The sequence below is a fragment of the Eutrigla gurnardus genome (assembly GCF_963514095.1).
Source record: "Eutrigla gurnardus genome assembly, chromosome: 2".
In the NCBI taxonomy this organism is placed as follows: domain Eukaryota; kingdom Metazoa; phylum Chordata; class Actinopteri; order Perciformes; family Triglidae; genus Eutrigla; species Eutrigla gurnardus.
In genome coordinates, this window is record NC_139916.1 from 21,102,987 (window position 1) to 21,119,109 (window position 16,123).

The following is a 16,123-nucleotide window of genomic DNA, read 5'->3' on the forward strand; positions in this document are numbered from 1 at the left end:
ATTCAGATACTTCCATCTGTGGTGGAGCGCGGCCAGAATCTATCCCAGTAAAAACCAAGAGCCGAAACCAGTATGTGCTTTAGATAATATTTCACTTCCCATTTTGGGAGTTGAAACGTTTTCCAGGGCGAGTACAGTATACGGCCGAGTATTTCTGGTGGCGTGCATGGGGGACAAAAGTGTGGCAGTAAGAGTATCCAGATGTGTGGCGAAGCAGGAATGACAGGACCGGGTCCTCAGAGGCCGCGTGTGGAGCCCGCTGAGGTGGGGTTTGTGTGCCGGGTCAGCACCTGACCCCCTCAAATAATTACAACGGTGGAACAGCTGAGGCGATGAGCACACGTACGCCACATTCTCTCACTCACACCCGTGCTCATGCACCCGCTGTGACGCTCAAACATACACGCACATCTATAAGGGAAAGCACACACTCACACCGTATGAAAACTATAAGACGCCCATGAGCTCTCCAGAGACATTTGTTATTGTTGTTTGTTGCCCAGCTCACTTTATTAGTAGTCAAATTTAACTGGAGAGAAGTTGCATTTTTTTAAATGCAGTGAGTTACTCGCAACTTTGAACACACTCAACCCTGGAGTGTTGTAGGACTACCAGGGAGAAGAGGTCAGAAGACCGTGGGGGTCGGAGGTCAGAGGGCAACCTCCCAGACAGAGGGATGCATTGTAGACAGGAAGGTTAAAGACACATGTGGATTCCAGCACGTCAGCGTTGACCAAACACCAGTTTGCCTCGGGAGGCTCCGGCCTGTTTTTTCATATCGCTGCAGGTTTTCTTTTCATTATGTTTACACCCCAAAACAAACACGCTCCTCGCTGTGTACACACCAGGCAGATGCGTCCAATACGAGACTGGGTCACAGGACTCTGGCCCATCTCCGAGGACTTTTCCCGGAAGAAGAAATACAGCTTGTCGTCGTTCCTCTCCGCACTGTCGGGGATGAGTTGTACGTGGATGAAAGTGGGATCTGTGGGGTAGAAGAGGTGGCGAGATGATGAATTTGGGGAAAACATCTGGCTGGGATCTTTTATAAACTGTCAGCATTTCCTGTTTATCACTTGTTGAGGTATTCTAAACATATCCAAAGAGCAGAATCTCTTCATTTCAGCTATACATTTGAAACCCTGTTTGGGTTTTGGGAAAAATCCTGCATGAAGGCTTCCCAAGCTGGATGAAAGCCCCCAGTATCATTTATAGACTAAATAGAACATTTACCGTTTAACCATCTGGAGTTGTACTGATCTGTTCGCATGGCAGTCTTTGTCCCCAAAGTACGGAAAATGGCAGAGTCTGTTCCCATAAAGTCAACATAGACTCCAGCATACAGTTCGCCATCTGAGAAAGAGAGAAAAGGGTTCAGTTTAGTGAAATTCCTCGACTCTGACATTCCAGCACCACCCCTGGCGTAAAGCACCGAGGCTTTTATTTCAAAAATGTATATTTAGAACCCAACATCTCTGGTCTCTTTTATTCCTCAAAACAGAAGCTCAGCGTAACAAAGTCATCGTCGACGCATTTTCCTCATTTAGACAAGTGAGAAGTGGTAAGGATGATGGTGGCGGTCAAGATGCAAATCTCAATCCTCAAAGTAGTTTCCTAAGATGTCCTAGAAAGGAACCGATAATGCATCTGTTAGTCGTGAGGAAGGTTAATGGAAAGGTCAGTGCAAATTTGTATTAATTACAGGGAAAATGGAAACAGCGCTCTATTGACAAGATTCAATATTGTTCAGTCCTGCCCCCTTAATTAGTGCATGACTGTATTGCATACAGAGTCAATGCAAGGACAAGAAAAAGACGCCAATTCACACCAGTAGTAAACCAGCCGATGTGTGGCTTGCTATTCACAGTGAATACAGCTCAGTGAAATTCACTGCGCACCTCCGGATGATGTTATGAACTCAGACAGGATGGCGTCGGCTCTATATTTGAGCAGATAAACACACTGTTTAATTCATTATTCTCTTAATTCTTATGACTTATTTGTTAATTGAAATTCAAACCCATCCCAACTATACAATTTCCCTGGTTCATTTCTTAAAAGCTTATTATCTTGTGTTTGTAAAATAATTGTTCTTTTCCAGTAAACTTGAACACTAACCTAAGAATGTTAGGTACCCCTAAAATAAAGCATGATTGAAAACAGTGCTCAAGCTTCCTGAAAAAGCCTTTGCACGCACTCCATAAAGACATAAAATATGAGCACATCCATGTGTGCGGACTGACACATGTATACAACAGCCTTGTTAAGCCACAGGAAGGCAAGGTGTCGGTCCTCCAGCTGCTGTCAAGGCTCCACTGGACAGCAGGTGTGACTGTCAGAGCCCTCGGAGACGGAGTTAGCAGACAGCAGGAGGGAGAGCAGGGGAAACAAAACAAAACACTGTCCTGAAACCATTATATTCAATGTCATGGTCCTCATCAGCGCTACATGAGGATTGATGATGTCCCATTAAAACGTCCGCGGATGATGGGATGTCTAATGTGGTGGAGAGCCGAGGAAATCTATTGTTGTGGTACGGGGTTCTTAATCCTTATCAACACCAACTCCTGTGCCCCTTATGCGATGCTAACTGGTGGAAGTTGGAGATAAATCCATCTTGGATGACAGTACTGGTTCCATACTGGTCAGCTGGCGTGGCGCTAATGTGGGAAAGCGGTGCCAGTGATTTACACCCGCTGTCTCAGCCCACAGAGAGAAGATCGCCTTTCACTGGCGGCAACTGTGTGGTCTGGACCTGACTAGGTGACCTTGGGTAAATGGGCAGAGGTCACAAGACATGATAAGCTCAACCGGGCCTTGTCACATGTAGCTTTACTCTAACAGGACGGGTAGAATGTGAAACTACCACTAAAGTAAAGTAGATTTATTTTCAATATTTTGCTGCGATGACTTTCCTCTGACACTACACCCACATTATGACACTAACATACACGTCTTTGTAAGGTGTCAGGCCATCGTAAGCCTCAAAAACAGCTTCAATGCTCCATTGCATTGTTTCTCCACCCGCAGAACGGCGGTCATCCAAAAAATATTCCCTCATTGGATGTTTTTTTCCACATTACTTTCATACCCATCAAACCATCCACTGACCCCTAGTTCCCTCAATGGGAGGGTCTGCATTCATTTTTCATTTGATTCAGATTTTTCCTTTCATTGGTCACTCGTCTGTAAATATAATGGTAGCCTTTGTAAGTACGTGATTGTTTGACTACTAAAACATGTGCAAAGACTTCAGGCTCTGTGGCAAATAAAACTGTATGAGCACTGGTAAATATGGGAATGAATATCATTTTACTTTTCAAATTGCGAAAAAAAGCTCTGAAAAACTTTCCCAACATGTCCGAAATATTTGGATTGGAAGGCACTAATTCCCCAGTGAGGGATTCACATATTAATAGGCACATATTACTGTGCCCATCTCCACCCTACCAAGGAAATATTCCTGAGGATATAATGATTAGGCTGATTAGATTAGGCAGCTCACTGTGGGGAATAGGCACAGAATGGAAAAGGACACTTGGCCTGACCTTCCAGACTTCTTCTTCAATGGCAGACGATAAATATCTTCTGTTAACAAAGCTCGGCAACATTATAAGACGGTGCTTTATAGAGAAATAGGAGATAAAAGATGAAAAATCCATATGGGATAACACTGCTGTTGCTATGAAAATTGCTAGGCCTCACTGTACCCGCGCCTACACGCCCTCATCTGACCACGCCTAGAGGATACTCACTGATCAACGCTGACACGCTGTTGAGATTCGGGTCGTAGGAGCACTTTCCCTTCCCAGATTCCACTTTGCCCGGCTCCAAATGGAAGATTTCTTCCTGAAATGGAAAAAAAATCATACGGAGACGTGAATAAATTCACCACTCTTCATCTTGTCACCGCGATTCCCCTTTGCACGGGGAAAAGGAGGCAGCGAATGTGCTCCTGTGGAACCAATACAGCCTGATGGGAGATGAAGTATTAGAATAATGAGCGTGCGTTCATACAGAAAAATACATGCGGGGAAAAGCGAGGAATTTCTAATCCGCCTCTACGCCACTCTGCTGCGGAAAACAATGTGTCGTGGGCTGCTCCTCTCGGCATAATAAGTCGCATGCCAAATATCTCTCAGCTTCTGGGTGCCTATGGCTGTGCAAGGCCTACTGCTGACACCTGTAATCCAGCACAATGAAAACAAACCTGGGATGGAGGCTGGATGACTGATGCTCACTGCTCGTGGCATCACCGCACGCAAGCACTGAGAAGTGATTGGCAGGAATTTGTGTATGTGAGCGAGGGGGGGGAGAAATGAATCAGTGGCATGCGATGACATGTCCTGTAGCCCCGCCTCATGGACCAATTCCCATTTTTAACTCCCAACGGGTGCAGAAATGGAGTCATCTCTGTCACTGTCCATCAGCACTAAAGCAGGGGAGACAATGTGGCACTATGCCAAAGTCACTTCATTGGATCGTACATATGGCCTTGTGCAATTCCCCACTCGTGTTTGATTAAAATCAGTGCTTGTGCGAATAAGGAGGTGCTGGCAGCTCACTCCCAGCCATGCCAGATGTTGACGCGTAAAAAAAAAGAAGAAAAAAAAGGGTCACAAACATTTATGTGTACCAGAGAGAAACTTGTTTTTACAACCTTGCTGTATGCCCCTGCATAAAAGTTGCAACATATTTAAAAAATTAAATCTACTAAAAAAAAAAAAAAAAAAAAAAAGAATAATGATTTACCTAAAGCCTTTATGTCCTACAAGAGTCCCTCTCTGCTTGGAGAGCTCAAACAGTGGAGACACGTTCAAGTATGTGGCTCTTTATTTCCTTTGCTGTACAGCTAGTTGGTTACAGATGGCTGGTGTTTGCTCTGGGCTAACAGGGCCTGCTGTGGGAGAGGGTCAACTCTGATGCTGACTAGTCCCGCCGCCTCTGTGGGAGAGGCCGCACCACATTCCTACAGGCGGTGGAGGGCGCGGCGCGGTGAAGGCTGATGGGTGGGACATCCTGCATTGTCTCAGATAAGCGGGATGAATGACTCTGTTATCTGTTGTTCGTGGGGGGTTGCTAAATATATGCAAAATCAAAATGAATATGCCATGCACTGAAGAGCAGTGAAAGCGTATTTAATCAGATTTGAGACGAGCAAAAGTCAACTGAATTTTCTTTTAGCAGCCTGAGAAGCCAATTCCACTTGAAAACCCAGCTCTCATGCAAATTGTGGCATTTAACACACAAAAAAAACGCAAAGCACAAATGGACAATGACATGAAAGTGTGATAAGACAACGAGGCTTTCACAAAGGAAATGTGATTGAAACCAAATGAGATGACATTAAATGCGATTCCACACGACACAAACGTGAAGACGGTGCACAGACTGGGAAAGACTGCATGCCAAATGTTACGGAGATAAACGGGTGATGGCCAGGTTAAAGATGGTGACAACAAAAAAGATGTGCTCAGACACAAAGAGAGGGAGCATGCCGCTGGTGACCGAGAGCACCGGCAGTATGCAGGGCCTGCGCTGCAGACAGGGGCCCACATCGCACCTTTAGTCCAAGTGTCTCGTGCACCGCGCTGGGTTCGGCTGCGCGGCTAGCCCTTCCTCTGGCCTGGGCCATCTGCAGATACATGGACGTCTAAAACAGGAGACAGTAACACAGTCTGGATGTTACGCCGCGGATGAGGAAGGACCTCCCTGAACTCCACTTGTATCTCTTGAATCCGTCTGGACTTCGAGACAAGAGGGAGAAACTCCCCAAACCAATGCTACTGAAATTAATAGAATGCAAGTGCATTTGGAACATATATAGGTGTGTGTGCGAGGAACATGTGTAGCTTTATTGGACCAGATGGTTCTCTATCATGCGGTTCAGAGTCAATAAAGGCTCTCATAGTATGCTACATACATTCCCCTCAAAGCTGCTGCCAAAGCATAACATTTGCTTAATACCGTTTACAAAAGCTACAAGGCTCCTATTAAAGCTCTGAAGGACTTAAAAACACACCCTGCCGTGGTGTAATCAAATCATAACAATCAATCTGAACGTTGAATTAATAATGACAAGTTTCCTTGTGTGTCCGGATATGTGGGTGCATGTGTCTGTGTGGAGGATCATCATTTCATGTCTGTCCAGCTGAGGAAAGTGGTCACGGAGGGGAGACGGGGGTTGGTGGGGGAGACTCTGACCTGTCTGTTCAATGTGACGGAGAAAAAAACAGCCCTCTCATTAATGGACTAGAACTGGAACATTCCACTGGCACCCCATAATGGGAGCTCCCACTTCCAATTACCCAACGTCTCACATGGCAGAGGCTGGCGGGTGGCCTGGATGCATGAAGGGGCGGATGGATCGGCGAGGGAATGGATGGAAGCCCTTCGTTAGCGAAGGGTCACGTAGGAACCGCGTGCAGCGAGGGACTCGTGCGAGCCGTTCTTGACGTTGCAACTTCTCCGCACGGCGCCGTACATCGCAGAGGGGCGGTCAAATGGGAAATTTACTTTTTTTATTTAAAAAGTCCCCCGGTCACCATTAGGGAACAAGTGTGATATTTAAGGAAGAGTGAGGTGTTAAAGGGGAGTAACGCGAGGTGGCGATGCCTGGCTTGGTTTAGGAAATTCAAGAGGTCCCATTAAAAGCTGAGACTAAACAGAGTAGCTTTACGGCTCACTGGGGGATGACAGCTGTGTGCTGGTGAAGCGGCGCTGGCTGCTTTGCCAGACACGGAGACATGGTATCTCGAGCAGGCTTAATGATGGAGGGAAATCGTAAAGGGAACCTAGCGTAAGGTGGATGGAGAGTCAGAATTTGGGCAAAAGAGTGAAAAAAAACAAAAAAAGGAGAGGCCAAAGCTATGCCATTCATGATGCAGATGGAGAAAGCTGTTTATGCTTGCTCAGTTGATGTATGGACATGTCACCACCTCGCCTTGTACATTGAGTCTTTAATGCTGACCTGAGGTCTGCGCCCGCGGTTGACGAAGGTACAGACTGGATTGTAAGCTCCTGTCCCGCAGACGTACAGCTGAGTCCGATTCCACGGCTCCACCAGACGGATGAAGTTCGCACACTCCTCCTGGAGACATAAAGACCAGAGTCTATTAAACTGCAATAAACATCGAAATGAAGAAGCAATTCATAGCCACTTACTGGTGCACCTCTAAGTGGCTAAAAATAAACCAGCAATACTGTGAATATCAAACTATCTGCCAGTGGTGTTGTGCTTCCCAGCCTGGCCTGGCAGAGAGGAGCACGGTGACATTGACTGGGTTTCTCTGCTCCATTCCTGTCTCCTTGGCGAGACTGAAGGGAACCAGTGCTTTTACTGGGCCAATTCAGGTGATTTTTACAGGTTCCTCACATTAAAACCAACCTGCACAATGGAGGGCGCTGCATACTTCTTAGGGTATAAAAAGCGACATATTTTCTTTTTTTTTTTAAACCCATCAAGTTGATGGAAATCACCTCAGCTGAACGACCCTGCTGGGCTTATGAGCGCTGTCAACAGGCGTACTTACATTGGCATCTTTCCCGCTCACGAGGCACTCCATCCGTCTTCGTTCGGACACCGGCCAGTGGATCTGCGACGGAGGAACAGAGGACATTTTATAGTTACGGTCCAACCCTGTTACACATCACTGGCCTTTATGAGAAGTTTGAGCTCAAACCGCAAACGGGATATCCACCCTGGTTAATATTAGTCCTGTTGGGATTGCCATAACCCAATTACAGCGTTTTAATGACCCGTCACCAGAAAAAAGTGCACCCCAACACAACCTAGATGTGAGCTAACCAGCTGCTGCTGGAGCAACAGAACAGAACATTTTGCCTTGGGGGGCTGTTGTGCGCAGAGGTGAAGGCTCTTACTTCATCGCAGTGGAACAGAGTTTAGGGTACACAGGGCATGGGAATGGTCTTACGATATGTGGGTCCTTGTTGATGTCGTGGAGGTCCAGGGACAGGATGTGGTCCTTGCTGCCGACGTACATGCGGTCGTGGTCCTCATCCATACGCAGGATCCGGTAGTCGGACGTGTTGAGGAGGTAGGCGAAGTGATGAGCGGTACCGGTGGACCTCAGCTCTGTGCGGAGACACAAATACGTCCGTTAACGACAGCTGCGGTGCACGCGCACATTTTCACACACGCATGCATGCACAACTGACACATTCCTCATGCCGCTCTTGCATGCCGGCGTGGACTTATCTGATGGTTTTCCACCAACACGGTTGTAACTGAACACCGCGCATTAGAGACAAGTGCTACTGAGTGTCTGTCACACTGTGTTGATGGCTTAATACCGCCTGAGTGGATCAGAGGACCTAGAAAGTCATCAATGGCTGTCTGTGACTACCAGTCGGAAGTCTGAAGAGACAGACTCAGTAGTTTAACAGATGGATACGATGTCTACTCCACTTATATCACATATACAGTCATAAGGTGGATGAGTTTAGGTTTAAACCGCTCCATGCTTTTTTTGGACGCTGCTCTTTGAGTGTGCACCTTTTGATAGAACTACGCTTGGACTAGTCCGCTCACGTCGACAGTAACCCAATCCTCCTACAACCCATGTTGAAGTGTTTGTTTGATATGTTCTTCTCGGTTCAGCGACCATGTACAGGCAGGGCAGAGAGGCCACTGCCACACCGTAGACAAACACACTCCTCCACAATCTATAGGGTGGAGGCATTAGAGGGTGGCCCTCATATTGTTGGACAATATGAGGGCCACACACTCCTCCACAATCTATAGGGTGGAGGCATTAGAGGGTGGCCCTCATATTGTTGGACAAACACGGAGGTTTTACTCAAACAGCAGGAAAGTCCCGTTTCACTGTTTGGCTTTATTCTACAGCTAACAGACCGCGGTAAGCTGAAAAAAAGGGAACCACACTTTGAGGTTAACTTGAGTTCTTTTCTGTTGATTTAGCAGCCAAAGATGTGGCGAAGGGAAAGCCAGAGGGCAAACTGTCAAATACAGTTAGCTTTGTTTCACTGTTTACAAATGATTTATCAGAACAGACGAGAGTGCCAGTGTAATAAAAGGAGAGCAGTGTAAAATCAACGTTGGGTGTCGGACCTTAAAAAGCAACAGCGGAGACTTGGAAAAATAAGAATCGTTTCAAGATCTGAAAAATGTTTCGGGCAGTTGATGAATAACCGCTGAACCACCGAGCTCTGTATGTGCAGTATGTTTGAAGTGACCGAGGAACATTCTGCCGAGGTTGTTAGGTGGTTCTGCGGAAGACGTCTGGACACTAAAGCATGCAAAGCCATCAACGTGTCCACTGTCGGGCCTTAAAATAAACACCATCTAGAGACCTTTTTAAACAGACTCCCTATGGAATCTGATATTACCAGACTTTGCTGCCAGATCTAAATTTAACACAAGGGTTACATCAATAAGCACAGATTAATAGCGTTAGATTTGCTATATTTGTACAGTTTGATTTAATAACTGTGGCTGCCGGAGGACTGTTTACGGGTCAGCGGGGTGATTGACAGCTGTCAGAGCCCACGGCAGAGGAGATGCAACATGTGGCCGGACCCTGGGATTATTTGTGTTGGAGACTTAAGTTGAATGATGAGTCCCCATACACTCCTGTGTGTGTGTGTGTGTGTGTGTGTGTGTGTGTGTGTGTGTGTGTGTGTGTGTATGTGAGTGTGTGTGTGAGTGTGTGTGTGTGCAGATATGTTCACATTGTACACACACACACACACACATTCCGAGGGCCGGTCGAAGCCCTTCCTGAAGCAGGTTGTCAGCGACTCCTCAGTGTGTGTTTGTTGTCAGAGAGTAGCTGGATGGGACCATCTGTCAGCTGAAGGGGGGAATGTGAACGGTGCATTGCAACAACACACCCGGCAGAGAGCCACACATTAAGAAACAAACACACGTAATCTAATCTCATAATCACACGATGACGCGCATATTCAAACGTCCAAATTCAACATCCCAGTCAAAAAATCAACACTGTAATGAAATGTCTGTCCTCGCACCTTATCATATACATCTAATCTGTAATATTCTTGGAGACCTAAGCCTGTTAGATGAGGGTGTTGTGATTTGGTTCATTTCCTCCGGAACAAGGGGGGGGGGGGGATAACACATTGTTGCATTTTAGTTCTTGTTCACACCAACACACAAACCCACACCAAGAGGAGCAAACGTGAAGTTACACAGACTGACAGCTTTATGCACCTTCTGATGTGTATATTTATTATTTATGATCTTTGGTGCCACAAAGAGCTCACAAAGAAATAACTGATCATATGCAATTCAAATTATTAGACTGCAAATTAAAAGAACAATGACAGGGGATGCACAGTAATGATTCAGGGCTTAATAAAAGTGTTACCATGGTTACCAAATGATAGATACATGGCCTTACACAAACCAATTATAAGATTGTTTTCAGAATACATTTCATGATCAGCAGATGGATTTATAAGTAGATCATCTTTTGAAATTATGCTAAAAAAAACATTGCTCTCATAAAATCACGTAGTCGGTTTGTTTTGCTTTCACACCAGACGACGGCTGCACCGGAGTCGGCGATTGTTTGGTCCACACCAGGGTTCGATTGACAGCATCCAAACTGGCCCAAATTAAGTGTACCAACTTGGTGTGAATGCACCGTCAAAAAGAAGAAAGGAAAAAAAGTAAAGAGTCTGGAATCTGGTAGAAAACGTGTGAAGTCATTCTAGCTAATGGACATAATTCCCCATTCTGTCAGCCTTTCACAGCTCAGTCCCAAAGTCAACCTTCGCTTCAGGCGGGGGCACACAGCATTGTGCTCCTATGAAATGTTGATCGAGGACGTATAATGGCAGCAGACTGGGCTCGGCTGCTACGCCGCCCTGGAGGTCACGCCGCCTGTGAAAACAAATCCAGCGGGTCCCTGGACTCAGACCAGGCAGACACCCAGTCCCAACCAGCTTGGAAAGACATGCAAAGAGAGAGCCTGTGCTGCTATGTGCCAGATCAAGAGTGATGCTGAGGGCTGCCTGCATTGAAAAGATTAAAGAGGGAATTCACAGGGTTGTGTTAAAGAGTGTGGTGAATCCCAGAAGGTAGCAGAGGCATATTTTTGCTGCATTAATAACAAATTAGTCAGGCTGAGTTTCAAATGACCAACAAAGTGAATTACATCTGCAAGAAAGATTCCTGAAATATTCAACCAGTCAAAGATACATTCGACTTGCCCGCTCCCCTCCGATCCGCCGTTCCCCCCGCGCCACACATTCTCTCAGTAGCAGATTACAATGTTGAACAGGAAAGGCTCAGAGTGGCTGGACTGCTGTGCTCTTTGTCAGCCACATTAGGCCATGACAGCATTTTCCGACGTATCCAGGAGATTTAGAGGCTGGGAGCAGTGTACAAGTGTGTCTATTAGAGCCAGATAAACTCTTGAAGTAGCCCATTACTGCGTGTACGGTTTAGGTTCACTCTGGGGGGTCTGTGCGCACACAGCGAGGGCTTTGTTTCGGGAACGCACCGCTTCCCCCCTGTGGAATGGCAATGGCTCTATTAGAGGTGAAAGTAAGCCGGTGAGGGAATCTGATCCCAGCACTCAATGTCTCTCCCTTTATTCATTCACTTCCCTCTCTACGCCAGCGTGCATGCACTTGCATGCAAATAAGAAGTCCGTTCATGAGAGTTTTTTTTCTGTCTCTCATTTTCAATCTTTCGTGTACACAAGTGTGGTAGGCTGAAAGTGAAGTGATTAAACAGGAGAGTGCTTTGGTTCCACATGTGAGAGGCGATCAGGTACCGCTCCTCTTCAGTCCTCTTCTCTCTCCCAGCATCTCAAGGTGCTGCAAGGTGCCCACTGCTGGTTCCCACAACTTAACCACACCTCTGGTATACAAGAAGAAGGGAGTTCTGAACACATTCTAGTTGAATGTCAGGTAGGTGCCTCTCACCCACTGTCCAAGTTTATGGCTAGAAACACACATTCTCTGACTTTAATGCTAGTAGGTTGAGGGTCTTGTTTGTGTACAGATGCTTCCAGTGGTACACTAGTAGGATTCTCTATGACCTCTTAAAAAGCAGTTCATCCTGCCTAAAACACTTACACACACCACCACTACCTGTGCCACCTCAACCGCTACAATATTGTCTTGGGGATTTGTTGAGCAGGGAAGTCTATCCAGTTGCACAGAAGCTTGGGCCATCACTAACACAAGGAGCCAAACAAGTACACAGAACAAAATATCTTCTATTGCATTAGTTTTGCTTTCATGAGATTGATAACGGCTTGCTGTGAGTACCTGAGTTCTTCCTTCACTGTACATTCTGGTTTTGGTAAATGCAACCCTGTCTTCCTGCATGCGTGTCTGCAGACTTGTGCAGGTGTTTCTTGCTAATCTCTGAGCTGCAGCGGTGGAGCTGGTCTCTACTAGAAGTATTGGTTGTTTCATCTGATTGCAGCCCTTTCCTCGGACCATTATAAATAAGACTCATGTTTTTGTCGGCTCGCATGGTTAAATGAGGTCTAGAAACACAGAAGAGGAACATGCCTCACTGTCAGAGCGAGCCAGGCCTCCTCCTCCTGAGAGAATACTTGGCTGCTGACGGTGATCTCAGGGGCTGCAGGCCGGCATGTTATAGCATATCTCTCCATCTTAAATTAATAGCCGACGGGCCGAGTTTACTTTGGAAATACGTTTGGACAGGATATGTACACTGCCAGTGCGGAGTGCACTCTCAAGATCACATCTCCAGAAATACAAAAAAAGGCAAATGCCAATGCTGTCTTATACGACATGATTTCCCACCGCGGTGTCACAGGAGGGAAAAGGGAAGACTGGATTTTATGTCTCATATTCAGCTGTTAATGCATCCTACTCCGCCAGTAACATCAGAACTTGCTCTCATTAGGGAGCGGTTACTGCATCCAGCGTGACTAAACAGTACCCAGTCCGCCCCGTTCGTAACTTTCCTGGCAAACTCGCAAGAAGCGTCGGGTAAGTGATTGGATCATGGAAAACCGAACAAAACATTGAAAAGAAAGGAGTAAGTACACATCCGAGTACTTGACAGTGCGGCACGCACTCACTGCATGAAACTCATACGGGTGCTACGCCCCACTGCATATTTCTCTGGTTTCAAATTGGGGTAAATTAAAAGCACAGGCCGCTGCCAATGACAGTGCAGGGCATGTTGCTGCTTGAAGCTCCTTGTGGAGAACCAGCGAGGGTAAGAAAGGATGGGGGATGGTGATGCGAAGAGAGAACAGGATGGAGCGATGAGCAATGCGGAGCGAAGTGTGTAGCAATCACGGGCTCAATTCACAGGTCTGTGGTTTCCCCCCGTGTGGAGCGTGCGGTCGATAATTAGAAACGGTGTCCTTCTGTCCAGAGATCACAGTGGAGCACTAAGGCTGGAAGACATAAGATATGATCAACGCTAACTGAACATTCTTGTACTGCAGCAGGTTTTCATCCCATCTTGTGGGCTGCTCACAAAGCGACAGAAATACCCCGTTAGCCCCTGGCGCATCATAAACAAGCCGCACTACCTGAGCAGCATCCTGAGGCAGTTTCCAACCTGTCGGGGAGAGGTGTGTTCGTTCACACGCACGGCACCGGAGTGACAGGGGTGATAATTAGGGCGTTTAAGAGGGGGCGGGAGAGGCGGCGTGCTCTCGCACATCAAAGGCAGCGCTTGTCAGGAATCCTGGCCAAATATTTTGAACGCTGTCAACGCAGAGAAGGAAAAATCCAGTTAAGACAGTCTTATTACTCTTCAGAGGCCACGCTTCATTTCAACAGTAATGATAGAGCTTCCAAACAAAAGACACATTGCTTTTTTTGTAATGTTGCCTAGTTGGCAGTTGGGTCAACTTTTAACAAGGAGAAGCAATAAGTGGAGGCGCCACAGGTGAAAGAGGCTTACTGGACTGTGCACGCATTGCTTTATGGAAGGATTTGATTTTCTCATTCATTGGTATGAGTGAACTAGTTAGGAAGTGTACCTGCATAGAGGTGCATTTGTTCCCTTGAGTTTAGGCTGATTGTTATGTTTGCAAAAAAAACAGAAGAGACTCTGATAATCGGAGTGAGATAGAGCGCACGGGTAACTGCTTGTGTATCTGCAGCGTGACTTCATCCAACTGTAATGTTGCCTTCTAATGTCAACTCAGCAGTTTTCTGCTCACTTATCTTTTGTTAGCATGCCAATGATTCTCGTTCATGATAATATTCTGTGGGTGATTGGCTCTGATTTAAATATGTTTCTACTTAATTGAAAAACATTATATTCCGTTTCTTTACTGTGAGGAACATCAACCAGCCCACCCTCGACAGACCCAGATCTGGCTTTGCTATTGCCTTCGACCTGCAGTCTGAGCTCCGATGGGAGGCAGTGGCTCCTCCTCTGTCTTCCTGCTCCGCCAGGAAAGAAAACCCACACTGAGCTAGTGGAGGCCGTATTCCTGGACCATCTCGAGGGAAGGGAGGCAAAAGTGGACCAGAACCAGGATTGCGCAAAGCTGACTGTCAGAATCTGCTGCAGTTAAATGAGAAGTTTTCGTATAAGAACTCTGCTGCTGGGTATCACTACCACTTTCTCCCACATGGGTCACTAAAAACAAAATGAAATGTATAGCTTTAAGTTGCAACTGAAATGTTCAACTATTGACTTTGGTAATTTAATTGTGTGTGTAACTTAACATGCACCTTCTCACAAAGTGTCCTGTCCATAAAAAAGCACAAAAAAATGCAAGCATCTTGAAGTGTGTGTGCATTTGACAAAACGAGACAATGTGTTGAGTTCTTTTACTGTTGCTGATTGAAAAATGTCAGTTTAACTGAATGCAGTCAGAGTTGAGTTGGCTTCCATCCAGATGTATCTTTGGATCTGCCTCTTATCTTAATCCAGCAAACCTTTCTCACAGTGATTTCCTGTATCTGCAGGATAAGGAAGTGCCTAATATAGGGGCAATCACAGACACTCACAAACGTGAAGATGGAGAATAAGAGGGCCCTCTTCTGCATACGGACAAGTGTGTGGCCGCGGAACTAGCACCTGCGCTGCTATCTTGTTAGCAGAGTCACTTCTAATCAGTTACTCTCCGGGCCTCAGTGCCTTCCTCCGCGCTCCTTCAACGGCTCCTTTCAACACGACTTGTCTTCGTGTCAAACATTTACATGAGTTATTTGGGTTTGTATAAGCTGCACGCTTCAAAGCCAGCAGAGAAGTGACACAGTTGTTAAAGAATGCCTGTGTGATTACTGGTGAGTGGGTATGAGGTTAGTTAAATGAAAGGGAACGATAACAGCATGCGAACGCAGCAGCTGCTTGCCTCAGCTTAGTCACTCCGTGGGACGGAGGATAATAAAAGCGGTCAGGACGCTCGGCCACTGTGTCACATCAGATAGGACGCGTCATTCAGCAGATAACAAATATGCAAGGGCACAAGATCCGGAGATAGGATCTGACCCACTGGCAATGCCACAGAGCCGGGAACATAAAGGAATGGGAATGTTTTGTGATGTGCTCTCGGTGGCGTGGTCAGGCTTGGCTGAATCCTGTGTGTGTGTGTGTGTGCGTGTGTGTGCGTGTGTGTGTGTGTGTGTGTGTGTGTGTGTGTGTGTGTGTGTGTGTGTGTGTGTGTGTGTGTGTGTGCGTGTGTGTGTGTGAATCTTGGTGGAGAGACCGGCTCTGCAGATTGCTGCTAGGAGAAGAAACACAGACATAACAGCTTTGCCTGTACAAACACCTGGCCCACACATACAAAGCATCAACACAAGCACCTTTGCTCGCCGTCGCCTTACTTCAAACTTGATTTGACAGCAAGAACGGTATTAAAGTGCCACTCCACAAGGTTATTGCAAAACTGTTAATCACCGTATATTTCATTGTAATCATTACTTTTCTAGTCTTGATTTTCTGTCTCAGTTTAAATGTAGCCCTCAATTCACTTTCATGAGTTAAAAATGTGTCTTTATCATATACAATTAATCCTGGTGATCTGTCTTTTTCCAGATAAATGCTGAAAGAATATAAAATACCAAAACTCAACAATCACGTCTGTGCAGTTACATCCCATTCTCATTCCCAGGGCATCTAATAAGAGCATTTGTTACGGCCCTCGGCGTCCGATAC

At 46.3% G+C, this 16,123-nt stretch overlaps 2 protein-coding genes across 5 annotated transcripts in view; one reads left to right on the forward strand and one right to left on the reverse strand.

The window, feature by feature from the left end:
* arl6ip5a (ADP-ribosylation factor-like 6 interacting protein 5a) overlaps window positions 1–16,123 on the forward strand; it is a 467,731-nt gene that overhangs the window by 108,707 nt on the left and 342,901 nt on the right. The window lies entirely within an intron of this gene.
* LOC311024307 (semaphorin-3F-like) overlaps window positions 1–16,123 on the reverse strand; it is a 58,065-nt gene that overhangs the window by 13,596 nt on the left and 28,346 nt on the right. For 2 of the 4 annotated variants that reach the window (XM_084026653.1, XM_084026652.1), the window contains exons 3-9: window positions 7,935–8,095; window positions 7,533–7,595; window positions 6,971–7,090; window positions 5,564–5,653; window positions 3,756–3,849; window positions 1,234–1,353; window positions 846–985 (exon numbers count right to left, since the gene is read on the reverse strand). In XM_084026653.1, the coding sequence (XP_083882779.1) occupies window positions 846–985; window positions 1,234–1,353; window positions 3,756–3,849; window positions 5,564–5,653; window positions 6,971–7,090; window positions 7,533–7,595; window positions 7,935–8,095 (788 nt within the window). The remainder of the gene's footprint in view (window positions 1–845; window positions 986–1,233; window positions 1,354–3,755; window positions 3,850–5,563; window positions 5,654–6,970; window positions 7,091–7,532; window positions 7,596–7,934; window positions 8,096–16,123) is intronic. The other 2 variants (XM_084026655.1, XM_084026654.1) reach the window with 1 other exon arrangement.